This window comes from Aythya ferina (assembly GCF_964211825.1).
Source record: "Aythya ferina genome assembly, chromosome: 6".
In the NCBI taxonomy this organism is placed as follows: Eukaryota; Metazoa; Chordata; class Aves; order Anseriformes; family Anatidae; genus Aythya; species Aythya ferina.
Window position 1 is genome coordinate 15,400,249 of NC_140303.1, and position 27,711 is coordinate 15,427,959.

The 27,711-nt window shown below is 40.6% G+C and overlaps 1 protein-coding gene across 3 annotated transcripts in view; it reads right to left on the minus strand.

The window, feature by feature from the left end:
- The window catches only part of PARD3B (par-3 family cell polarity regulator beta), a 397,551-nt gene that overhangs the window by 32,964 nt on the left and 336,876 nt on the right, over window positions 1–27,711 (minus strand). For all 3 annotated transcript variants that reach the window (XM_084522836.1, XM_084522835.1, XM_084522837.1), the window contains one exon: window positions 14,679–14,814. In XM_084522836.1, the coding sequence (XP_084378962.1) occupies window positions 14,679–14,814 (136 nt within the window). The remainder of the gene's footprint in view (window positions 1–14,678; window positions 14,815–27,711) is intronic.

Below are 27,711 nucleotides of genomic sequence, written 5' to 3' on the forward strand. Positions count from 1 at the left end.
TAAGTGAAAACTGAAGAAAAAAACTGCGAGGTAAAAGTGGATTTGTTCCCCACCCTGGTCTCAATGTTTCACACACAGGTGAAGTATCAAAATACATCCATTTTATTTTTGCATTTCAACAGTCTGCCTGGATGTAGTGACTTCCAGTGGAATTTAAGAGGATGATTTGACTCACTAAGACTTTTTTTAAGCTATTAAAACAGAGGTGGGTTATGTAAGGCAGTGAACTGCATGTTCCATGTGAAATGGATGAAGTTGATAGAAAGGGTCTTCTTAATTGCTTGCTGCTATGATATCCTAATTATCCCCCCCTTCAAGACCTCCAGCATTTCCAGAGAAAACATGTTTTCCTCCATCCAGCTTTTTTATGTTTTGCATCAAAAGGTAAAAATTAAAAATTCTAGCAGTGTTCACGATTCAAAAGAATTTTCCCGATGTTTTCCTTACATACACAAAGAGGGATGTATTTTGCTTTCCTGGTTTTGCAATGAAAGTTGAAACAGTGATTTTGCGTTATTATAACACTCATCATTTCTCCCTCTAATTTGGATGGTTTTTAATAAAGCTCCATTGATTCCACTGAAAGAAATCCCTCCTGGCAAAAGCAGAACACACACGCTGATTGCTAAATATGCAGCAATTATCATATTCAGCAGCACACTTTAATATCTTATTTATAGATGTATCTATCTATAATTTGCTTTAATTAAGTTGCATTGATTTTAATGACAGAAGCAGTCCTCAAAGAGGAGTCTAATGTTATATGAGCCCATCAGTACTGCTTTACTATTGTTTAGATATAAGACAGCACCTTTAATGCTTCTTTTCGGTACTCTTAGTGGTGCTTTCCTTCATTAAGTGGCCACAACGGCAAACCAAGAAATGTTCCATAGGAACCCTCAAACCCGCCTCCACCGGACAGAGAACACTTTCAGCTTCCCTGTTACATGCTTAATTTCCACACAGGATAGTTTTCAAAACTAGGGAAAGAAGCAATGCATTCCCAGCACTGTGGGTCCTGGGAAACCTTGTAGTTCTGTTCCCCCTCCATTTCACAGATGTCTTGGGAGTATAGTTGTTAAGAGCTCCTCAAATCATGGTCTGATGCTATGAAAGTTTGTTTTGGGTAGTCTGGCAACTAATTTAAACTTTTTTGTTATTTTGTCAAGAGAAAATACAGGGATACAGGGTATTTTGGAAGGCGAACCAACAAATTGCTGTGGGTGCCACTTCACTGCCCAAGTCATGATCTCACAGACTTCTGAAGTTCTGTTTTCTGGGCTCAGTCATAGGAAATGTTGAGCCTTCTTTCCCTTGAGCACATGTACGTGCACACTCACTTCTAAGCATTTGGTACAATGGTTTGGTATTGAGGTTACTCCAAAAAACACTTGATGTTATTAGAACTGTAACTAACTGTCAAAAAAGCATCTTCAAGAGCTGAAGGAAGGTATTGCTGCAGTCCTAGTAGAGTCTCACAGCCTTGGTTTCTGCTGTGTGCTACCACATACCTTGGCCCCGATTCAGGAAAGCATGCTAAATACTGATGAGAGTGGTTTGTTTTAATTTCAATAGCATTTGATTCTTCTTGGAGGAATTCCCAAAGCTGACATACACCTGCATCTCTCAATGGCTCTCTCTCCTTTTTGGGTGAAAATACACAGGGAAAACGTCAATATCTCTGTATCCTCTGCATGTCTTTACACACTTGAACACAGCATTCTAGTGATGATGAATTTGGCATGTACATTTCTGAAGTAACCCCGTAAGGTATTACTGGTCCACATCAATTGAGGATCTATCTCAGACATTATTGAGTAGCTTTGTACCATTACTTATGCAGATCTTCATGTATCATTCACTGTTTTTTTTTTTTTTTTTTTTTTCTAACATGAAAAATAAGTGCTGGCTTTTTAAATCACTGCCTTTTGGAATATATCAGCACTAATTTTATAAGAATTGTTCATGTTAAAATGCAAGGGCACGATCTCAAAGGAAAAGCGCCAAAATAGTTATGCAAGTACATTTTCAGTTTCTGGTCATCATTTTTCATTCACTGATTATTGCTTAAGTGTTGATTAATAGTTATGTTCATGCTGCTAGAATGCATTTCCCTTGGGTGAGAAAAACATCCTTGTCTAAAAGAAAAAAAGAGACAGTAATCAAACCATCCTTCATCTTCCCCATAAGAAACACAGACACACACTGCAGAGTTACTGATGATCTTGGCTGTGCTGGTGAGTAGTTTTGAAAAATTTCACTTAGAAAATCAGTTGTATGAGGACTGAACAATACTTGGTCAGTCAAGATTGCTAGGCAATTAAATGTTCCCCTTCTACCACTATACACACACGCACATATATATATATACATATACACACAGATGTGCATATTTACAGTCATTGCCCCTTCTTCCTATGCAATAAGCACCAGAAGCACTGATGACAGCAGTGCTCCATGCTGGAATTAAGCAAGGCTGATTATCTCAGGATTTAGTTCTCCTCACTAATGTCCTACCTCTTGTTCAAGGAGGTGAAACTAATGGTTTAGATTTAGAGAGAGGAAAACTCTCTATAAAGGCAATAGACTGAGGGAAATACAAACACAGATGGGAACTTTAAAAGGGAAACAGGCTGTTCCCATAACAGTTTAAAAACATGGCAATTGCCTTAGCTCAGTAGAAAACAAGCTCTCAGCATTTGCTGTATCTCACAACAGAAAGCAGAGAGAAAATAGCAGAGATGGAGGTGAAGCCAAAACTGCACAGCCCCACAAAGATAATATTCTGCTTTCTGAACCTTAGCTCCGTGATCCCTGATCCCTGGTGCAGGAGGACTATGGTTTCCTCTGACCATGCAAAATGAGATCATTTCCTGGCCTGTGTCCTTCTCTGTGGGTGGCTTCTTTTTCCATTAGTCGTCTAATATGTTTTGGTTAATTTTACCTCTTAATTGTCTTTAATGAGCACCAGATTTGCGACACCCTCACTTGCAAACCTATTCTCAGAGTGCAGAGGCAAACAGAGGCCCTTGAGCTCAGCACAAAACTTAAAAGCAGCAAAACAACAAAAAAACTCAGCACGCACCGGCATTGATTCTTCCAACTACAAGGGGGCATTTCAATTGCTCTTCCACTGAACCAGGCCAATGCAATTAATTTCTTCCCGGCTACCAGACAGAATAATTTAACTTTTCACAGAGATACATTTGTGATGCAATATAGAGCATACATTAAAAAACGTTTTCACATGTACGTATTAAGTGGCTCTCTCATAGTTGTTCTACAATACCGTGCACCGCTCCTTCTCCCCTGCCTCAAAGGAAACTCTGCCTTAGCCTCTGTTTGAAACTAAGCTGCTTCTTGTTCCTCCCAGTCTTGCATTCTTTGCTTCTCTTCTCACTGTAATTAGTTTACAAGACTACTTATCCAGATGATTACTGCTTTTAAATGACAGTCGTCTTTTCTTTTACTCTAGTTCATTGTTGTGTATCATTTTGTCTTGCTATCTGAATCCCAGTTCTCTAAAGCATTTTCTCATTATGTTATCTCCTGATATAAGGCATTTTGAAATACTTCATGAGAGACACTGTATGAAGTAAATTGAATTGAATTTTCTCTCCAAGTCAGGGGCTTTCAGCATCTTTCTCTAGCTAAGTCAGCAGAGTTCTTGGCACCAGTGCCAGGGTGTAATGACCACTCTGTGCAGCACAGATATGAGCTTGTATTCTTTTTAGGGAAAATGAAATGACAGTGTCAGAACCTGGAAAGCAAACAGGGGACAGATCAATATTTCCACTTATGCTGAGGATGGCAAATGAAAACGTTTGGGGTATTTTTGAGGTTTTTAACATATACATCGAGATAATGCCATTTTGCCGCATCTACCTACAGCTGGTGTTGGTGCTGAATGCATACATGGGGGGTATGTGCATGTGTGTCTGGGAAGGAAAGAGGGAGGGGAAGGGGGAAATAGCAGGGCACAGAACTAAATTGCAGAGCAAGTAGTGGAAAAAGACAGAGAAAAGCTTCCTGCAGGCAGGCAGCTTCACAGGGGAGAGAGAGCCTTTCATTGTCTATAAAATCATGCCTTGCTGGAGGTCCTCAAGAGTGGAAGGGGTAGCGCCTAGAGGCAGTAAACCTCTCACTGTTGTATTATTACATTCTAAACACTTAGCCACTGTACAAACCAGCACACTGCTGCAAGAGAAGACAAGACAGAAGACAGGGGAAAAATGAACAAAGGGAAGAAGAGGAAGATGGTAATAAAATTGGGAAAAAAACCCCTGCCACACCTCTCCCCAAGAACAGCTCACATCAAAGAAAAAGAGCAGAGTAAATTGTCACGGAGTTAGAAGTTAACCCCAACTCATTCTATTGTGACTTGACACCACTCTGGAACAGTATCGCTAGAATTTGAATGGTTAGCCTCTAGCACAGGCTATTAAATCCACCTTAATCCTGTTAGACATAGATGCCACTAAAGAGAGGCTCTCTTTCAATGGCATTATGACAAAAGCTCTCCACGCCACAAATTCAATATGGTTAACAAAAAAAAATCCCAAACCTGGATTAATACTGAGCAAACAACATCAGCATAAGCAGGCTTAGAAAGAGGAATTGCTTTCCATATGCTATGGCATCAGGTTCCTCCGGATCTTCAGATACCAGTCTGTAAATGTTACAGACATTGTTTCTCCTGCTTGCAACTGCTGTTGGGTGGCGACCTTCTTTGCTTGCTGATACCAATTTAGCAGTTGGTACAGTTTCTCTGCGATTTGGTACTGTCTGTTGTTTGCTGGTACCAGATGGATACCAGATGGGTAACTGTGGGCAATGGTTCTTCTGTGTTCCAGTCCCCAAAATCACTGCCTATAGGGTCAGTCCTGTCAGTTGACTCCTAAATGGCACTTCAAAGCAGCATTCTGAAAAACCTCAACATCTGTTCCTTACTCCTAATGACCTTAAAAAAATGTTGCAGACATACTTTCTTTTAGCCAGGAGTTACTATGCATCTGCAGGAAAAATACAGCCTTGCAGATGCTCAAAGCCATCAAACTCACTCCTCACTAATGGCAGCTCCAGAAGCTACCACCTCCACTCTGAGAGTCAGCACCGAATATGAAGTATAATCAATACATTCCTTTTCTGTGGTGTAGCCCCACAATGCGAGAGTTGAGATATTTCAATGCATTTCTCAAACAGTACTTGCAGCACTGAAGTGGAAGAATGAGAAAGCAAAAAAGTTAAAGTGCCTTTGAAAGGCAGCTGGGATACCCAAGGGCCAAATGTGAAGTGTGGAGACAAAGCAAGGAGCGAGAAAGTGATGGAAGAGATCTCTATATGTAGTAATTTGTGATTGGTTTTTCAAAACGTTGACCTAGTTGTCAATCTATAGACAGCAGCTGAAAGGTCAGTTAATGGTTTTGAATACCTCCTATTGCCTTGCCCTTCTATATTATTTTCTATAACTGCTTCTGAGAGAGGGAAAAAAGTTTATGTAGGACAGTATGGGAGCATTTTGGTAAATTCTCTATACATGCTAGAGAAGAATGATCTCTACAGAAAAATACAGTTGACATCAAAGCGTATTCCCCACCCCCTGTCTTGTTTCATGGAGAAGTTATGATAAACAGGTTATGTGTTCCCCTAAGGTTACCATGGAAACTCATTCTTTTCAGGCCATCATTTGCAAAGGTAAAATTTGCATTAAAATGTGATGGAATTTGATTTCGTGCATGTGTGTGTGAAACTCAAGTGGGGTCATGCTACCACACAGTATAGCTATTATTTCCAACTCAGGAGCATACGCTGAAGGGAGAGATCTATTAATCCGTGTAAACACCTCAGTGACCAAATTACAGTTTAATTGCTAACTTGACAGGTATCTTCCTAGCAAATTAAGAGAAATACTTTGAAAATTAGCTTCATATGCAAATGTAAACGTTAATACTGATCCACTGGTGGGGACCGCCAGATAGTATTTTGTTAAATTCCCCTATAATCATTCCACAGGAAAGATTGAATTTAAATTGTCAGAATGATTTTGTTTGATGATGGTAGACCAGGGATAGAAGGCACAGGCATGTATTTCAAACTATCTTATCTTGAAGGAGTTATCATCAAATTACAAACTACAGAACAGAACGCGATATGGTCATGCTTAATGTAATAAAAGAAACTCTCAGATCTCCTCAGAACCCTCCTTTGTTTGCCTTGTTCTGAGTCATACCATGCCTTCAAAGTTATAATTTCAACTTGGGTATCTACTGCTCTGACTTTTATTGGGATGTCTCAAGGTATAAAGTATACAGGCTCGCCAGGCCTCCCCAGAATCCGTGTTTCTTGAGAGCCACTACCATTACTTGTCATGCACAGCACTGTCTTCCTAATAGAGCAGTGCGTTATTTGCAATGGTAATTTTGACGACCATTATTTGCAGCCTATCTAGAAAACACATGAGAAGACCACACAGGGAAATCTTACCATTAGTCACCAGACCACATTTTAGAAGAGATACCAAAATTTGTCCTCCTTTTCAGTAGTAGGCATTCACAATACACATGTTGAAATAAACATACTACTTCATGAAATAGGTGATATTCTGGGGCACAGGATTGTTCACATATCATCTGCCCTGAACAGGAGGATCCCCTTGGAGCCAGCACTGTCCTCTGAAGGCAGATAATCCAGTAGCACCTGGATTACAAAAGACTAAGCAGCTCCTATCATACAGGACTTATGACAAACAGTTCAGCTGGAATGGCTCTACTTACTATTGAGCAATGTGACACGAAACCCAGCAGCCAGGCTGTTTGAAGAGAAAGAGTAGCAAAACCAAGCAGCAGTATTCATCACTTTTGCTTTCTTATTGTTAATAAATACAGTTGAATAGCAACTGTCTTAAAAAGACTAAAATATGCATATATATCAAAACCAACCCTTCAGATTAGGTTGCGCAGTGCAGGTATTTCATCAGACACACTTTTGTACCAGCAAATTCCTGCTGACAAATTCAGTTTACTAATCAAAGCAAGAACATTAAAGAAAGTTTACGAAACGAAATTGACTTCTAACTTTCACAGAACTTGTCAAAACTCAGCACATTCAATGGAAAGACTGCGTTCCAGTTGGATCCCATATTAAGCAAGAAAAAAAGGGGGGTTAGCATTCTTTTTTCGAAGCGTTCTTTAACAATAAAAGTTGAAGCTGAAAGTTGAGAAGAACTAGCCTTGAGCAGAAAAACCAAACTCATGTACAGCACCAGCCTTACCGGGTAAATGGAGTTCTCTTTCCCATATTTTGTGCTTTATTTTAATGCAATCTTGATATTAGATTAGCATCTGCACTACAGACCCTAGACTGGGAACTAATAAAGTTATCCGCCCAATCTCTCAATGTCTGAGTCAGTGACTTTCTTTTTCATTTTAAATAATTATAACAATGTCGCCTGTTTGTTGAGAAAAAATAGAGCCTTTATATATTCATAGATAATTGCTTATACCCAGCACCCAGCGATACATTCTAATTGCTTTTCACACCTTGGCTGTGAAGAAATCTTGAACTTTTTTAGTGTTTTTAACTGCGAGACAACAACGTAACCAGAACACTGACACCCTGGCTGCTGAAACTGTGCCTATGATGTAATTTAACAAGCAGTTCTCCTAATGCATTTTGCAGTGAGGAACTTCAACAAAACTCCAGAAGACCCAGGACCTACAGCTCAGATCTTATGCTGCAGTAATGAGAAGTGCTACATGTAAGATCTCAATCCAAAAATCAAAAGTAATCGAAAGTCCATTATTTCAGCTGGCTTCTGTCACATACTTAACTATAAAAAATAAAAGACCTGTACCCTGTAACAGCCTCAATGACATAGTTGTATTGCTTGACCCGGCTTCTTTCAAGCTTGACCCTGCTCTGCACACTCTGGGCAACCACCGCAGTTTCCCTCTCTGAGGTCATTCTGCTTTCCATTACGTTAAATGGACAAATGCTACAATACTTCGTCAAAACTACTCTGTCTTGGTGGGACATTACCCCGAGCAGGTAGAACTGGACAGTGACCAGCATCTTTGGGCTACAGGATACTGTCTGGGACAACAGCAGCTAGGCAACTCTTTGGATCATCGATATTTTTGAGGGGAGAGATTTCTTTTTAATCAGCAACATACTGAACAAGGACATAACCGAGGGAGATTAAGCTGTGAGAATTCAAAAAGAAGTCAACCTTGTCAGCATCTATTTGATAAATGTACCGGATACCTGATAGGAAAGGCAAAGCCTTCAGCCTGTGCCTATGAAGGGGTCAAGTCTGAGGCCCGGCTCCAGGCCCAATCTAATAAATACCTTAAGCATGTGCTTAGCTTCAGACATGAATTTAAATGGCATTACAGACTTGTCTCATGATTAAGAAAATGAGAGTTGTTGTAACTGGGGCCTCTTTCCAGAAGTTGAAGCAGGCCTCTTACTAATAGCCCGAGGAAGGGGAGGTCAATTTTAAAAGGAAGCGTACTTTTTTTCCCCCTGGTAGTCAGGCCCACGAGCAGCTGTATTTGATTCCATGGTATGTGGGGTGCTGACTTGCTAGGGGTCGGGACCGAGCTGTCATGGAGAAGTACATATCACTGAGGGCAAAGTGCAAAGTAGGAGCTTTAGCAACCCCTCACGAAGGCTCAGTGTTAAAATTTCAATCCTCTTCCACCTTCAGCATGTGACACTGGCCAGAGACTGACAGCGTGCACACACGTTCAAGGGAAGTGGTCACACAGTCAGGGATCTACTGAGTGACCAACAAGTAGCCAGAAAACTATGACAGCCTATGCTGGCAGAAGCTTGCCATAAATGAAGCAAGTCACAAAGGCCCAGCTGTTGTGCAGCTCACAACTGCAACAAAGCCTTTGCACAGACCCACAGGCCAGTATAAAGCCTAGCTCTGAAAACCCCATTTCTGTGCCCATCCAGCTGTGCCCAAAGGATAAAAGTTGCGGAGCCAAGGCTCTGCACACAAGTACAGTAATTGTTCACCACACTACATGGCATGGATTACTTGTTCCCCTCATCAATATAATTACCAATTAGAGATTTGTTTCTTACCTCCCCAAACATATTGGCAAATTAGGAAAAATATATACAACAGAAAACCTCTAGGGCCCTTCATAACATATCAGCATGATCTGTGGCAGCTGTCATGGTCTCTGTGATACCACAATCAAGTTCTCAATTTGGGCAATGTCAGAAGAACCTCTGCTAGCTGCAAGGGACACAACCGCTGGAGCATGTGGTAATGTGCAGCCTCCCAGTGCTGCCAGCCTGCGTGGAAAGCCACAGCCAGGCGGCCTGGCAGCACCACCTGCTTTTGTCCAAGTTCCTCCCGCTATTTCTATGAAGAAAGAGCAAAGCTTAGAGTCCGTCTGTCTCAGAATAACCCCCCTGCACTTAAATGAAACAAAAAGCAGCTGTGTGGTGATGAGGTACCTCATGGAATAGATGGCATGATGTATTTCTGGGATTCACAGAATATTGTGGGGTATAAAGAGTACCGGCGGGCTTTGATAAGACGACATATGGCACCAGAACTGTTTCACTTGGTAAACAAGTGTGTACACAGCATTAAGCATGAAGACACGAGCATTTCAGACTCCCCTCTGGTTCAGTTTCCCTATGCCAAATTTAACCTTTGTGTAAGTAGGAATGACTCCAAGCAAGTTATAAGAGTCACTCTTTATTACTAGTATTAATGGAATTGAATTTGGCTCTCCTTGCATGTACCATTTGGAATAGTTTATTTTTCACATGAGGTTTGGCAGGGATTTCTCTAAAATAATTTTCCCCCAAAACCTACCCCCAAAGCCAGCCTGCAAATTTCAAAATCTCTCTGCTTGCTTAGAACAGCTTTTTAGAATATACCCCAATCTGAAACCTTCAGTATAGAGAGGTAAGTAGTGACCACAAAAAGTTATTGATTGGTGAGCTAATCATACATCCTAGTAGAATGCTTTAAATCCTCTCTTAATTAAGATGTTTTAATAACATATACTCAAATACTTCTGATCCACAGCTTTCAAAACAGCTACACAGAGTAAGTCATTGCTTTTCTTTCTTTCTTTTTTTTTTTTTTAATTCAATGTTTTCTACTGACTAACAGTCTGTGGGCTCAAAGTCTGGAATTCACAGCAGTTTCTGCTATATGGTTTCACAAAGTACATAAAATTGTCACTTCTCCCATTGCGCTAGAAGACAGGAATGCTATTATTCTGGAAGTTGGAATTTTGGTTTCTAGCTGTGGTCCAACACAAATGCTGGTGAGTTTTGGGAACCTAACCTATTTGAAATGCAACATCCTGAACCTGGAATTAATTGATCGTGAAAAGTACAAACAGCTCCTTACTCATCCTGAAGTAAGCGTAGAACCCTTTGACACATTATGGAAAAATAATGCACTTCTTAACGTTCCTCTTCTTTTTTTTTTTTTCCCCGTTTGATTTTTAGGCTTGGATCCCTGCCACACACACAATAAAGTACTTGGCCTTTAACACAGACAGGCATGATTCTTCTTCCATATTCTTGACTTGGAACTGACAAAACTCAGTACGTTACGGGTTTGTTTCATTCAAAATGTTCAGTCAGCATCCAGAAGCAGGTTTTCTTATGTCTTTAGTCTACTTACCAACTTACAAACCTCATTTGCAAATAAAAAAGCAGCTCTTACAGCCACTTAACATAAAGTTTGGTACAGTGAAGCTGATGTGGTCACTAACAGGTGAAGAATTATTTGCAATGTGGCCTGTGCTACACATAGTTCTTGAAAGTATATTACACAGAATATTTCAAGAATTTACTGCCACTCTGAAGGAAGGAACTGGTATTAAGTAACTTGAATTTGTACAGAGCCTGTAAGACAATCCAAGTAAATCCTCAAATAGATGATTAATTTCTCATTATTTAAATGCCTTTAAATAAAAGCATACATGCTAAATTTACAGCTCGTCTTCACAGCTCCTTTGGTATTTCTTATGACCTGTTACGACTCTACGACTCTAATGCCCTGAAAAAATGCTCCATGAAAATGCTCTCTAACTCCTAGGGATACTGGCTAAGTTCTTGCAGCTTATTGCTTATAGGGTTCTCTCAGGGTCTGACTGATACTGCACTATATGATAATACCACATAGACCTATTCTCTCTGTAGGCTCCAATGGCCTTAGGATTAGGTTTGTACAGAACACTTTCATGAGTGCTTTCACTATCTGATGTTCTCCTAGGACATGAATACGTATGCACTCTGTCTTGAGCTGATGCTTCCCAGCAGACATCCTGAGTGTCAGAAAATTTCAGGGTAATCCCATAGTGTACTGACAACAACTGGCACTCTTTTTCCTTAACAGTATTTATGCTCACCACAAGCCCGTTCTTTGGTTAACTAGGTTAACCCTCTGACCAAGGTTTACTTTAACCCTTGTGATCCACCCTGTAGAGCTGGGCTCACCATTTACCCTAGCTGTGAACCTGAAATGAAGGGGGGACGGGAGCAGGTGTAGAGGATTCCAAGGGATGCAAAACTCAGTGAGAAACCAAAACACAAAGGAACTGGAAATGAATTTCAAAGGATCTGGCTCCATAGCACAGACAGTGCTATATACATGTGTCTGTTTATGGAGACACACTAAACTGAATTATTCAGTTACTTACAAAAGGAAAAAGAACAGACTGTGGGGAAGGGAGACCAGAATGAAGGCGCAAAAGAGCAAAAATTTCATCCAGCAACAGATGAGAAGAACAGCAGAGGACTGGAAAATGGATGCAGGGGGTGGGGAATGGATGATGAGAGAATAGCGGGCCTATTTAAAATGAATTTTTGACCTTATTTTTAAAACATTTATGGATCCCAATTGCCTGTCATGAGATCATTTTGCCTTACAATGCTGGCTTTTCAACCAGCTCTGCACTTTAACTTGATTTATCCCACTTTAAAAAAAGTAGATTGTTAGAAATACCCCTTCTATTAGAAATTCTGTCCCATTACAGTGTCAGCTAAAGGCCACTTGTCAATGTCAGCTTTATCAGAGAGAAACTCGCCTCATGAGTTCTCAGATACTTTTTGGAGGACAAGACCCCGTGTCCATTTCTGAGGCTGTGGATTTGTGACAGGATAGTGTCTTCTCAGATTATCCTCTGTAACTTCCCAACTTATCTGCATGTTTCAGGAGATGGTGAGTAGCGATTACAGCAGCTGCTGTATGTTAGAAAGACATCATATAGAGAAGCTGGCTTAGGTAAAACAGCTGACTGACAAAAGCATAGGAAGAACTAATTGAGTATTAAAAATATATGCAGAGACCCACAATCTCCTTTCCAGCTGCAGCTTCCATGGTGATCTTATCTCCTGTGCGAAGCAAGAAAAATTATACCAGAAGGTTTTCCTCCTCCTCAGCTGTCTCTTGACTCTTTGAAGAAAGACCTTCCGTCCTGAAGATTAGAGTAAGTTTTTATTTACAATTATGCAATTAGTCACCAGGATGTCTCTTCACTGATGAGTAAAGGTGGAAAAATTCAGCTGCTGTTCAATCTGTGTTACCACAGTACTGCTGAGGGTCAGCAGCCTGAGGCGGGTGAGATGACATTGCTTGTAAAATATCTTGAGGACTCTTCTGGCAAGATGCTTTGAGACATTTGTTTTCTTTTGAATATTTTGATTCTAATTTTGTTCCTTCATTTTTGCTTGAATTGAATGATGTAACATACATTTTAAGGGTAAAACCATATGTCAGAGTAGAATCAAGTGTTTCAGCCAGGAGTCAAGAGGGAGCAAGCTATGGCTGCAGTATTTTCCAGACTAAAAGACCGTGCCTGTGAAAGCAAGGCTGGGTAGATCAATGGATGATATTGTTGCAGTGAAGAGACCAGAAGTCTTTGAAATTTGTAAACCGCTTCAACAAGAGCAACTGTTTCAGCAACAAACTTCAGTGTATTAAAGCCCTCAAGGTAAACTCTGATTTTTGAGCAGACTACAATTCCTCACAACAAAAAATGTTTAAAAATATTCTGCATTTGAAGGACAAAAAGAAACAATCCTGGCCACTATTATTTATCAATTCAAGATTGAGATACTCAGAGCTCCCTTTCAGCAGCTCTGATTAAGGACAAGTTGCCTCACAGGAAAAGCAAGGCTTTGGAAATCAGTAATCTCACGGTATTATACCTAATAGGAAAGGCTTAAAAAGGATTACCTGGGAGAAACCTTTGTGAATCTTAGGAAACAACACTGGACCATAAATATCAGCCTCCTCTGAGGATTAATAAAACTATCAGTTTCAGATAAGAAGTAAAAAACCTCAGGCTGCTGAAGAGGTACCACTGGGCCAGTCTAGGGCCTCTGGCAGAACACTTCACACACCATACAATTTCAGCAGAAAGAAGCATTTGATGAATATTCTCAGTTCGGTTTACAAAAGCTATTCAGAAGAACAGGAAAGTTGGGCCACAAATTTTAAGGCAGTAGATTGAAGTTAACAACTCTAAGGAAAGATTATTTTACTGAAAGTGAAATTTTGGGTACCTGAATGAGAATAATATATACAAAAACTTTTTGGGGCTAATGAACAAATATAAATGTTAATTTATGTAAAAACACTCTGTATCTGTGATTGCAATAAAATCTAGTCTCACACAGGATTTTTTTGGACTATAACCCCAATCACTGAAGATTTCACTTCAACATTTGCACTGATAGTTTGGAGGACATTAAAAACGTCAGTTCAAAGCTCAGGTGCATTTAGATTCTTAAGATTTTTAACATAATTCTGTCTCTTTTTTTAACTAAAATTTCAAATTTAGCATAAATTGCATCGTATCAGAGTTACGTTTTTTGAATGCTTGCTGATTATAATTACTTCTAAAGAGACAGAGTCCAACTCTGAAGTCTGCTCAGGTAGAGCTGAGTGCCACAATTGTCATCCCATAGATTACAGCTGTTGCATTAAAAATCCAGCACTCTTGACTTAATCTCAGGTTCTACCACAGGTTACTCTTCTTTAGCAGGGTACATAATATGTGTCTATGTAGTGCAATTCCTGGGTGTAAAATCAAGAAAATAGCATATTTGTAACAGTTCTACTATGGCAGTAAAATATTTTAAGACCCTTTGACAGAGAAGGAATAAGTTATTCCATTTTTCACTTTATAAAGGTGACTGAGGATGTGTCACGGTCAGATTGCTATTGTCCAACGTACAGAAGGAAAGGCAGGGGTAGACATGCCTGTATTTCCTCCCTGTCACTTTGCAGCTAAGCACAGTGAGAGCCTGTTGTTCTAATGCTGTCATTAATCCAGGGAATCACTGGATGAACTGCCAGAATACCATAAATCCTGCTGAAAAGCCTTGATGCTACCACATGTGACAAAGTTTGGCAAGGACTGCATATCTTGGACCACCTCAGGAGAGAGAAAACCTGGGCCTAGATCAAAGACAGTGAACAGGCAGGGTATTTTTTAGCCAAGTTTTCATGTTACCAGTGTTTTCTTTGGGGGTGGGGGATACTGGCATTAAGGATTTCTCTAATTCTGTAAATCCCCCCAAGTCATGTTAGGCCGACACAAGCTTTCTGTAAAATACAAACAAATGGACACCTTCTGCAAACCCCGAATGCTGCAAGCACACTTTGCAGCACATTGTAGACCTACCCAATGCTGGTCGTAATCAGACGGCTGTGTTCTTACTTCGTCGTCCTCATAGAAGGGTAAGCCCTCTCGCCTGGCCTGATGGTACTCCTTACGTAACTTCTGGATACGATCAGCATTCCCACCACCTGCACAGCCACTGAGAGAAATAAAAAATGGTAAATAACACTCGTATGTACACAAACATCTAAACATGTATCAGATACCCACGGGAGCACACACAATTCCCACACCTGAGACAAATGGATCGTGACTGTTTGACTCTTGACTTGCACAGTGCCCACAGGCTCACATCACCAATATTTTTGCCTTCTTGTATGAATACAGCTCCTAATTGTGAACTTGATCCACATTTTTAAAAAATGCTATCCTTGTCCAAAGAACTTAACAATTCCAGTACAAGACAAGAGACAACAGATGGATGCAGACAGATGGGGGAGCACAAGGAAACTTTTAACATTCCTATGAGCAGCTATAAATGGCTATCATATTTTAATAATAATGATGATGATGATGATAAGCTGCCAGAAAAATGTTTCCTTTTGCTCCCACGCTAAATGTGGAATTTCCCTAAAATTGCATTTGTTCAAGGTAAAGAATAGACTATATTCATAGAGAAGCGAAGAAAAAAGTTGTACCTCCAAGAAAACCCCACACAACAAAAACAGAAAACAAAACAAACAAACAAGCAAACAAACAAACAAAAAAAACCCAAACAACTGACAAACAAAAAACCAACCTTACTCTCAATTACACAAAGAATTAAAACATCATCTATGAAAATACAGGGCAGGCAAGAGATGGGAAAGCAAAGTACCACATCTCGATTCCATTTTTTAAAGGTAGTATTTAAGCAGCAATCCAACAAAGACTCACTTCTACGCTGGCTACGCTTCAAGCTGCCCTAGTAAAGGTAGCTGAGTTTAGTTTGTCAAGTTAAACACATGCTCGTCTTTGTGCTTTTTGACCCTGATAAACATTCCAAAACCTTACGGCTGGGCTTGCACAACTGTGGAAGCTCACGCCACTATACCTGAAAGGACTTAAAAAAAAAACCAAACAAACAAACTGAAAACACCTAGGAATTCTAATAAAATAAAATACCGGCACATGAAAATTAATAAATTAAATGTTCCTCCAGACCTATTTCCAGCCCTTCTCTGGCCAGGCTGGGGCAAATACTGACCACATAGCTCAGTAGCATTTACGAACTTTCACAGGGAATTGTTATAGAATTTATCTGTAGCCACTTCTAAACTCACACTGTTGTTTGTGTAGCACATATTCATATATTTTCTTAATCTGCAACCTCAACTCTGCCTCACCAGCAAAGGGCTATAGAGACACAAACTTATTCATGAGCTCTGTGGAGCATCTTGTCATACCGCAGTCCACTATGAGTGTGCCAGAATCTAGGTAAGCCTTTTATAGGATTTGCATAGCAAACTGAGTTAGGAAAGCACACAGAGAAGACTGAACATAAAACCATCAGTTCAATAGGTAGTTTCTAATACCTAATAGCAATCTAGAATGGTGGCTAAATTAGGTTCAAAGTTAATTACCAATGGCGAGAGATCCTATGTAGAGTGCAAATGCAACTGAATATGCAGGACTGGAAGTGTTTACTGGCAGCATCAGTATGTTTCCATGAAAAAATCAAACAAATTACTCGCTTTCCCTGGATCCCAAGCTATCCAGCCCCTCTACTCTACAAAACCCCAGAGGTTTCAAGCTTCTCTAGCTGACTTATCAACCTCTTCCAGAGGAAGTTTTTCTCATGATCTGCCAAGACAGCGCAGAAAGCTTGCGCAAACATTGTGGATTATTGAAAAAACAACCATGCCCACAGTATATTCCTTTTTTCCCCAAGACTCTTTTCATAGATAAATGCCTCTGTTCCTTGCATGGATTCTTGTCAAATAGTGGAGAACCACCTCCAGTTCGCAAGTTAAGGACTACCTAATGGGGGATATCACTTAGAACAGTGAAGCTTGGTCCACAGTTCACAAGCAATACAATACCTGTGAAATCCTCTGACTTCACTTGTGACTACAGATAATGAGTTTAATTAGGGCTGCTAAAATACAGATAAGGCCCAAAGTGCAATGCTACCCTTGTTGCTTTGCCAGCATCATTACCCAAAGCAGCACTAGCTGAGAGAAGGAAATGCTGAAATACACACAACACAGCAGGTTTGGTTCCAGCTGGGCCGGCTCCCTACTGCTCTTTGCAAACAGTGTTAGCATCCGCAACCAGTGGCCTGATAGCCACTGCACCCCTTTCTACCTCCAGGTATTTTGGCTGAAGAGGTTATATATATATATATATATATATATATGTATATAAATTGGGCCTGACAGCTTACTCTTTGGCAAACCTCTGCCATGCCATATTAATAAGTACAAAACCTCCCCATGAGAATGAGTAGGAACATTTGAATGAAAGATAGCACCACATGGAAAGTTATCCATCTGGATTAGTGTGAAAACACAAGCATAATCTCTGTGGAAACAAGCAGCTCCGTGAAGCCTGATTTCCTGTGCTTCTCTCCTGTGGGTTCTCTGGTGTCCGATAATGGGACTGAGTTCATGCTGCCGTGCTTCTCCCGGGCAAGGGCGTTCATCTGGACCCCTCTAATAGGCTGCTTATTTTCATGAAAATTACCTGATTTAGCATCCTTTGAACATCTAATCATCTGTCAAATCTGGTCAGAATTGGCCAGCAAGATCAGAAATCTGTGAGGAAGGTGCAGGTAACAGATCAGAAAAGGGACGATCAGTGCAATGTCAGCTTCATTTTTTCAGGAAACAGTTAGAGCTCAATGGCTCATTTTTTTCTCCATCACTGTTTACAGGCACAAATGTAAAAGACATTGGCTTTTGAAAGAGCTGCATATCTAGCTTACCATGAAAGTTTTACCCACTCCTGAGTAATGTGAGATGAATATGATGCCCTGTGCAATGCTCGTGAAACAGTTCTGAATTTCAAGTTGGCTCCTGACAATTATGTGAATATATGAACCACATTCAAGCTCACCAGATGAATTCAATCAGCACTGTGCAAATATCGCATACATAATCTATTAGTTTACCCCAAAGAAACTGAAGCATTGAATTCAAACAGAATGAAGTCATCAGTAATAAAAAAAAGAAACTGATAAGGCAATATTAAAAAAAAAAAAAACACAACACAATTTTCAAAGATTTGCAGAGAAGATCATACATTGACTGTAAACTATTCTCCCATCTGCCTATAAGTACATAATTAAAAAATATTGGTTTGATCAGATAGCAGTTCTCAGACAGGGCTGGTAAATGAATACCAGTTCAAATGTTTGGGATGCATGACTATTTATACTGAAAAGGAACCTGCACTTACAGAAGAAATACAAAAACAATACTCCAATCAGAGTCAATTTATATTAAGGAGACTTATTGGAGCTTTTCCCCAGCCTAGTAAGTACAGCAGACGGATTTCTTTTACAGTAGCTTTACATTTAATGTAGTGCTCCTTCCTTTAGGAGACATAAATATTACAGTCCTCATGGTATCCACAGTATCATGCAAAACTCACTCCTCTGACATGGCTCCCTGCAGTATATGGTCGACAGAGAAGCGTGCAATGACACATTTGCCATTCTCCCTAGCGTGCTTGCAGGCTCCAACAGTTAACCTGCTCATGGACTTCTCAACCACCATGAGAAAGCTGGACGAGAAGCATCCACTTTGCATTTCGTGGCTGGTTTCAGAACTATTTCCTAGAACAGTGCTATACTTACAGAGACTAGTTAGAAGTAGGTGGTGGTGGGATGGACCCTAAAGCTTTTTGTGGAAGTTTTAAACTAACACATAGGTGTGGAAAAAAGACTTGGAGAAACTTTACAAGGTGATTGGTGAAGACTGAGATGCTGATTTTAAACAGTAGCAAAAACTCTCCAAACTTCCGAGCCACAAGCAAGCAATCTTAAGAGAAGTTCAACAGTTGTTTGAATAAGCTGCACATACTGCAAGGACCTTTGCTGGAAATAATAATAATAACAACAACAATAATAGCAGTTATCTTACTAGAACAATCAAAAGAGGAAAAAGCACTTTCCTGCCAGCCATTCCGTAGTTTTGCCAGTTACAAGCCTTACAAACCAAAGCTTTCTTCTGGCTTGGAAGAAAGAAAAAAGAAGTCTGAACATTCATCATTCCTGGGTTGCTGGGGCTGTATAACGAGATTAACTGCCCCAAATCATGTTTTTCTGCCTTATCCCCGAACACGCCTAAGTCCCAATACAGGTTTCACTCTGACCACTGTGACCGCAAGGAGAACCGCTGCGAAACAGCCACTCCAACCATACAGCTGGCATAGGTGTCCCAAAACAAAGTGTAAACTGTGCTTTGGCACAGCTGTTATCTTCAAGCTATCTCTAATCCTATGCAAAATATGACCACGAAATTTTATCTCTTCTTTATCTCTGAAGAGCTGGATGAGCAAGCACCACAGCAATAACATTTGCAATATGACAGACAAGTTATTTTTTTCAAAGAATCAAAAGATTATCGTCAGTATTTAATACGTATGGCTCAGATTTTACACAATAAAATCTCCCCTCCATTCTTCCTTTGAGTAGCTCATCTGGATTTCAATCATTCAGGTTGAAAATGTCATTTTTTAAATTAATGACTTCTTAACTGCAGCTCTCTAGATAGCACAAAATTAAAAACAAGTGTTGCACGTACAGGCGAAGATGAACCACTTAAGGCTGTATATAAACATACATTTAAAGAGGCAATAAACATTTTGTTTCCAGTGGTTTTCCTAAACACATTAATATTGCACAGGCCACTTTGCCAGCCACTTACTTCAAACACTGATTTCACCCAGCTGACTGTCAGCCTTTAAACAAACTACTTGTGCTTCCAAGTGGAAAAAAAAAAAAGTGTTTTTTAGTGTAATTTCCATTAACAAACAAAACTTAATTCACTGACTCAAGAGAAGGGACAATCTTCCATTCACAATTTGCCATAAACCCAAACTAGCTGTTACATACCGCAGGGAACGTACTGGTCTGCACAGGTATACAATGCAAAGGAGTCCAAAGGAGCATGTAAGAGAATATTTCATTCAGGATAAAATTTTCATTCTGGAGTTATAATAAAGAAATATTCAAGTATGTTACTCTTTCAATTCCAGACCTTGTCTTCCTACTCTAAAGTATTACGTTGCTTATGAAGATATTTCTGAACCTTAGCAGTAAGAAGGAATGGTGGCAAGCGATAAAAAGAAAATCGATGATAAGAACATAATCCTACAGTATTTCAGCTTTCATCTCGGCCAGCCACTGAGAGAGCAAGTTTAGGAAGAAATGAACATTTGTTGTTTTCATATGCACTTGGGTGAATGATACTGCAAGAAAAGACTTGTCAGAAAGTGGCACCACTGATATTACCTTGGAGGTCTGCGAATCCTGCTTTAAGAGCTGTACCTCTCTAGCCACCGGATCCATGCACACCATTTCACTGGTCTCCGCAATGCTTGCTTTCTTGGTCTGGGCAGGACTATACCCCCTGCACATGCAAGTAGGAACTTTATCAACACAAAAGGGGCCCCAGCAGGACATTTGATTTGGAAACTGTGCAAAGTGGCTGGAAGGAAGGCTGAGCCCAGTTCCACTTACACAGGGTTGCCCCTCATAGATGGGCCGCCTTGAGAAGCAGTAGATGGATATGTAGATGGATATGTAGCTCCCTAACTGAAAGTACATAAATACAAAGCCAGGAATCACAAATAAACTGCAGGAAAACCAACTACCCAGAAGAAGCTACTTACATCTGTTTGAGTGTATTTAACTCGTACACTGAAGTTCCCGAGTCTGTTTTACCGATACTCTGTATCTGCTTTACAATACTTAACAAAGTCATAACTGTCCCTCAGCATAACATATGCTGTCACCTTTCAGTTCTTCAGACTAACATAAAAGCAGTACAACCACTGATGTCCAAAAGGTCAAAGACTCCTAGGGCAGCACATGACTACCATTTGTCTGAATGTAAATCGAGTCCTATTGACCCTGTAACATCACTACTGACCCCTTGACATTAGGAGCTTAGTGGAGAGAAAGACGATGATATTCTTACCGACTCATTATGAAGAAAGAAGGAGAGTGAGCCTTGCACGATATGAATTAGCAGTGTCATTAACCTTTTCTTCCCCCAAATAGCTCCTAATATGTTTACAGAAGCCTCACCCGAACTATTTGAGGATTGAGACCAACAGATTTGTATCACTTTCAGTTTTTCCAAACTGTTTATACAATACTTCTCAGTGGCTTGACATAAAGCATCCTTTTCTGTCCTTTCAAATGACATACAACACCTTTTCCTGTTTGTCATGGCAGATGGCCTAGACATTCAGATGAGCACCATCTTTCCAATCCAGGTCACTTTTCATCTCTTTTGCCCCCCTTTATAATTTATAGCTGGCTACAGTTGGACAGAAATAAAGGTATAGCCTAGTTCTTTGCTTTAGGGAAACAAAATGGGCACATTAAGGCTTAACTTCACTGTAACAACAGAATGGTACTTGCTACTCCAACAGAAACATGAGGAAAAAGAAGACAGGAAAAAGAAAAAAGGAAAGGAAAAAAAAAGAAGGGAAAAATTGAAAGAAAAAAGAAAAAAAGGAAAACAGGAAAGGACACTTTCTTGTTAGCAGCCGGTTTGTCATCTTTACTTCACAGAAAAGATTATTTTTTTCTTTTCTACTCAGTGTATTGTGCCTCATCAAAAAAGCAATCACCAGACTAACTACTAATAAAAAAAGACGCCTTACAGTTCAGGCTGGTTAATGACAATGCCTGCTCCTGGCATGTGACCAGTTTACTGCCGTCTTGTTGATCCGAGATGTGCACGTGTCTCCAAAGGGCTAGGAAAGCAGGGAGATTAGGGACTCGGCTGCTGACAACAACCAAACTCTCTATAAACAATACACAATGAAAATAATGAAAAACAGATTTTCCTGGTATTTTCAGTAGCCTCTAGACAATGCAACAGTTTCTGGTTTCTTCACTAAAGATGATATCAATTATGCCTTTTATCTATCATGCAGATGTCACGTGTGAGGCATAATTGAGGGCCTTCTCTCCAAGGTAATTTCTTCTGGATTTACACGGCAAAGTACTTAAATTGCCTTTTTTGGCACTTTGTATTACAACACGGCTTGGGAGGGGGTATTTTACTTCCCTGATCTAAAGCAGCTGGCATATTTACAATAGATAGGTCACATCAACACACAGCGCAGATTTTCAGCCCTCCAACTCCATTTACTGTGGCTCTAACAATTCAACAAAGCAAACGCTGAATGCTAAACTCTTGTGTGGAAATGTAGCTCTGTTCCTTAATGGCTATCACACCTGCCTGCGACTGGCAGCCAGGTTTTTTCATTTGCAGACTCTTGCTTTTTTGCACTACAGTTTATTAAACTTACTGCTAAAGCTGAAATAATAAGTACTTTACAGACTTCCAATGAATTAGCCATTCAAGAGTCCCTCTGGAATTCCCTTTAGCACACACAAAGCAAAAGCAGGAGGGAGAGAAGGTGACAATTCACCGCAGTCTTAATTTCTGCGCTCCCTTGTGAGGGAAGAGTTGAAGATCTAAGAACTTGCTCGCAGCAGATGATGCTGTCCACGTTCTAAAACACACTTTGTTGGAAACTACAAAGCCGGGAGTAACTATCCATTTTCTCTGAGAAATTACCTCTCCAAGTTTCACACAAGAGACTATATTCGGTTCTTTGTTGCAAACAAAAAAATTCCTGTCATTACCAGAATGGCAGCAACTAATCCTCTACGTTGTTCATTTTTATAATATCTGGCCCAGGTAGAAATAAGGTACAAATCTCAATTCAGAAGTCTCTGTGTCTGTAATCCTGTTACTGATAAAGTTTATGCTTTAAAATAAATAAATGAATTAATTTATACCATCTACAAAGCATCAGGGAAAGTCATAGCACTCAGTCAATTCGCATCCTTACTACAAAGGTTTTTTTGTTTGTTTGTGTTTCTAATAAATGATCGCTGGGAGGATAACATTAATCCAGTATTAGGACCTTTACGGGAAAAAAAATACAAATGTAATTTATCTTTTTTAACTGTCAGCTGCATTTCTAAAGCTTAAAGTCTGTAGCTTCCAGCGGCCTTTTGTCTTTCTGCCATGGCAGGAATATCTTGGACAGCTGTAAGAGCTTTGTAAGCTATCTTTCTCAAAATCCATTAGCTAATTCAAGGAACCTAATTAGAGCTGCCATTTTGATGGAGCATATTGAATGTTCTGTATAAACTAGTAACACCATCAATGTTTATTAAAAATTGCAAGAACCAAAGCTCTCAGCTCGATATAAATATTAATGGACAGATACACAATACTTACTGAAATACAGATAGCGTGTTCACAGAAATACACACAGGTATACTTAGAGTAACAATCCAGTGTGATGTCTTTATTCCCAAAGGCTGAAGTACGGAAGCAAAATCCAGGGACTATTTTACACAAACTGCTGAAAATTGACTGGCTTCCATTTACACTATCCTTATGCACATTAAAGGAAGCAAAGCACACTGAGGATGAGTCGTTTCTTGTGTTTTTCCTGAGTAGTGTGCTGACAATTTGGAGCGTATTTAGAGCTTACCTCAAGAATGCTCTCCAGCTGGAACTGTTTTTTAGCCCTCTTAACCTAGCCACTCCAATCACCGTACTTTGTAGACATTTACACGTACTCCACTACTGCACTGTTTAAGGGCACCCAAAGATTCAAAGGGAATTTACACTGTAGAGCTAAAATGCAAGTTTTGCTGTAGACAGCAACAAAATCAGTAAAAGGAGCCAGACATCTGGAGCAATGCTCTCCTACGTTCTGCTGTGTAAAAGCCCAACTATAATGAAAAAGCAACTCTCAGACAATGATACAAGACACGAAACACTGACCATTCTAAGAATATCTCAGAGATCTAATTAGGTTAGGCTGTACAAGCATATGCCTTTGGCTGCAGAAATACAAAGTTTTCTGGCTACTTCACAGCTTTGTTTTTAACTCGATACTTCATAAATGAACTACAGAAAACCTCATATGTTACCATTTCAATTTGACGTACGCTTTCGTACGCATCTAACAGTGCCTGGATTCTATTTATATGTACAACTGAATATACGTGCATAGAAAAATCATTGGATTTGCTACAGAAAGACAGCAGATGTTCTTATTAAGCCACTGGCACATGCAAGGTGAAGCATGGAAGCCTTATAAGGAAAACATTTTACATTCTAACTACAAGCTAAAGAAAAGCAAAGATAACAAATTAAATTATTTCGCATGTATCTTACTATCCGTGAGCTGAAGGCACAGCAAACAAAAGCACTATTCAGCATGCTAGGATGACGCTCACAATACACGGAGCTTCTCACAGAGGGGAGCAGAAGCCATACGCACTCCTTGGAACACCCTAACTCCACTACAGCGATGCAGAGTTCACTTGCTCTGAATACAGACTAGCATGACACATGAAGCATTGAACAGACGTGCAAGAGGAACACTGTTAATTATATTTCTTACACTGTAGTAGTGCAAGGGGGCTAAAAATTTTGTAACGACCTTATCACGGGGACAATCCTGATGGGAAATTCATTTTAGCTCTCTGATAGGGCAGTGTTTCCAACTGATAACTGAGATCTGAGCAGTTTCACAGGAACACGCTCAAAAGTCAAAACAACAGTTACCACTAGCTTCTCTCAGGAATTATAAATGGCAAATTTAGCTTGTGGTTATTGCTCAACAGAAACCCTGCCAGATGCCGAAGCAGTTGATGGATTTTGCAAAGTTCTGCTGCCTTCGGGGCCACCCTGCCTACCCCAGCAGCACCTCCCTCCCCTCCACGGGCACCTCTCCCCCACACAGCGCAGCATTTTTGCTCACGTTTGCGATGGCTGGGGAGTGCACATTCCCTTCAGCTAGCTTTCATCGCAAGCTCCACATCAACAGAATTAAACATTTTACAAGCTGAACTGTATTTCGGAGAAATATTTCTGCACTCAAGGGCCTAAATTAGCAGTGGAACTTTATTACTTTTTATTCTGCAGCCCATGGAAGCTCTCAGACTTCCAGGCATGCGCAGCTTCTCTTGCTCCTTCCTCTTGTGGCTGCAGCTGCACCGCACCTCTCTGAAAGGACTCCCCTTTTTCCACTCGGAGAGGTGGGGGCAGATTTTCGAGTGTTGAAGATGAAAGGTGAAGAACTGTTCCTTTTCAGTAATTGGGTTGAAAAATGTTAAATTAAAACAGAAAAAAGGCAAAGTCATGGAATCTTCAAGCTACACACAATCACCTCCTCATACATCTCACCTGGAAGAGGAAGAGCAAGCCTGCATCTCTGCATTTGGTTGGGATGTCTCAGACACCCTGAAACAAGTGTTCTGGTTCAGGCCCATCCCTAGCCCTGCCGAATGATTCCTCTCTCTTTTCCCAAATAAAAAGGAAACACTGTTCTGCACCTTCTGATTTTCTCTGTTTACATTTGCTCATATGGTTTCAAGTGGTGCGTTTAGATAAACAACTTACAAATCCTCACATGTGTTTTGTCTCGCTGCACTCATTCTCTGTTCTCACCCTGATGTTCCGAAGTTTTCCCTTCGTACCCTTCAGCCGAGGATGCCAGTTTCCTTGGCCCCTTACCAGCTTCTCACACAAGTGCATCCCCGTCCCGTGGGCTGTTCTAGCACCTTCCCCGATGCATCTAGGTCAGCGTCTCGCCTTCCAGCACTCCTTGAGCACCATCTCCCAGAAGCTTTTCACAAAGCAGTCTGCCAGTACCGATCAGGCTGCAGGTGGTTTGGGGCACCCAACAACACTTCTTCCTTTCTGCACTGCTTCAATATATAACACATTAACAGGGTATATATGTTCATGTATAACATGTTAACAGAGCATTAAGCTCACAGGGTCAAGCTCTCACAAGAAAAGACGTCCCTTTACTCTGAGGCACACACTCACTGCCAACCACACTGCCCCGATCCAGCTCCTCCCTATATACATGTCTTTTATTCTCCCCATCCCCTGGGCTGCTCCAGCTATTCCTGTCCTACCCCTCCATGGCATTTCTTAGGATTTTGCATTCACCTCGGCTTTCCCTTTCCCTCCCCTAAGGTGGATCACAATGGCAAGGGGACACTGATCATACCCAGGTCACCTCGGTGCTCTCTGCTGCGCCGGGAGCCTCCCTGGTCCCTGCAGCCAGGAGAACCTACTGCTGGAAAAGCACGTCTAGGCGCTGGCAGCTCAGGACTAGCGCTTTTGGTGAAGTCAGCAGCCAAGTTTCCATCATGTGTGTGGGAAGTACTCTAAATCTTATAATTTAGTCAAATTGTCAACGTTCAAGGGGTGGCAAAAGGCACAGTCTGGCATAAGACTAGGCTGTGTTCCCTTCCTAAATATAAAGGCCCTGTTCCAGAGGATGGGAAGACTACAGCTTCTTATTGAAAGTATCATACGCTGCTTATTTTTACCTTTTCCACAGACAAACCAACCCCTTGCCTCCTCCCTCCCAGCCCCCCAAAACAGCTGTCATCATGTTCCAGAGAAATTCGGCTTCAGCACACCTCCTACATAGGCATTTTCAACCCAAATGGTTGAAGCCTGGTTATTAGCAGACAGAAACATGTTTTTTCCAGTGGAAGTCAGGCCTGCAGCTCCTGCGGCAAGTGGAGCAGTAGGGGGCTGTATGACTGACCCCCAGCCCGCCCCCCAGCACTGCTCGTGCCTGGCACCGAGTCCTGCTTCCCGGTCCCAAAGGCAGCACAAAGCCGGTTTGCTCCCGAGGTGTGAGCGCTCCCAACAACCACCACACCACAGCCACCTCCGAGGCACAGCCTGGTGAGCTCGCAGCACTCCTGCATGTGCTCCAGATTAAGCTGTAGTCAGCTTAATGAGCGGCTTAATTGATGAGTGCTACTTCCTTCACTTGTCCATTAAGATAAGTACAGCACATGGACATTTCAACCCATCAAAGACGAGAAAATGCATTAATTTTGGTTTTCTTAGAGCTGTTAATAAATCTGACACTGTCTGGCAGTTTTCTTCATTTCCTACCATTTGACAGATACTGTGATCGCAAGTTACAGAAGATGTTTTTCCTCTGAAATTATCACTCTGGTAATACAAGACAGAAGGAAACTTTATCAAGATACCAAGAAGCTGGGTATCGTTTTTATTTTTAACTTTCTGTGACTGGTTTGTGAGTATCTCTATCTGATCAAAAAATAAAATCCATCTAGTGCTATTAAAAATATGTAGGCACACATTACAGATGACTGCATTATGGCAAAGAGTCACGCTGTGTGTTTATTAGCAAAAGTTAGTATTCCTCTCGTACAATCAGCCTGGCTCTACTGAGATCTCTCTACTGTAGAACCTCCTGCAACTGTTTTCTGCCTCTTTTTCTCTCTCAAATTGACATTTGTATGGAATCAAGAAAAATCTTCCTTAATAATTTTTCATTACTAATGGATTTTTTTTGGTATGTGTGTTTGGGAGGAGGGAAGGCAAAGGGCAGGAAAAAGCAGCTTTAAGTGCTCTGCAAATGATCCTCCCGAATCTGGGCCTCATAAATCCTATCAAATGTTATATTTCATCAATAGACTGCAAAAGCTTTTTCTCTGCAATGATGAAGCCTGGCTTTAAAATTTATGGTTTCATTTTAGAAATGGACTATAAAAAGAGTCTGACTTAGCTGTCTATCAACCATGGCTGACATTAGCAAGTTAGGTGTGGACTTTCAAAGTGTTATATGTATTTTTTATTTATATAGATGCACGTACATACATACAGAGAAACATGAGGACATATGGGCTTGCGCATGCTAAATACACAGCCTTTTTTGTCTTTAAAAAAACACATTTTCTTCCAACGCATGAGGTATTCAGCAGATTAGATTGCAAAGTGATAAAAGTCTCCAGACCAGAGCTGGCTCAAAGATCTGCAGCAACACCAGCAAATTGCAT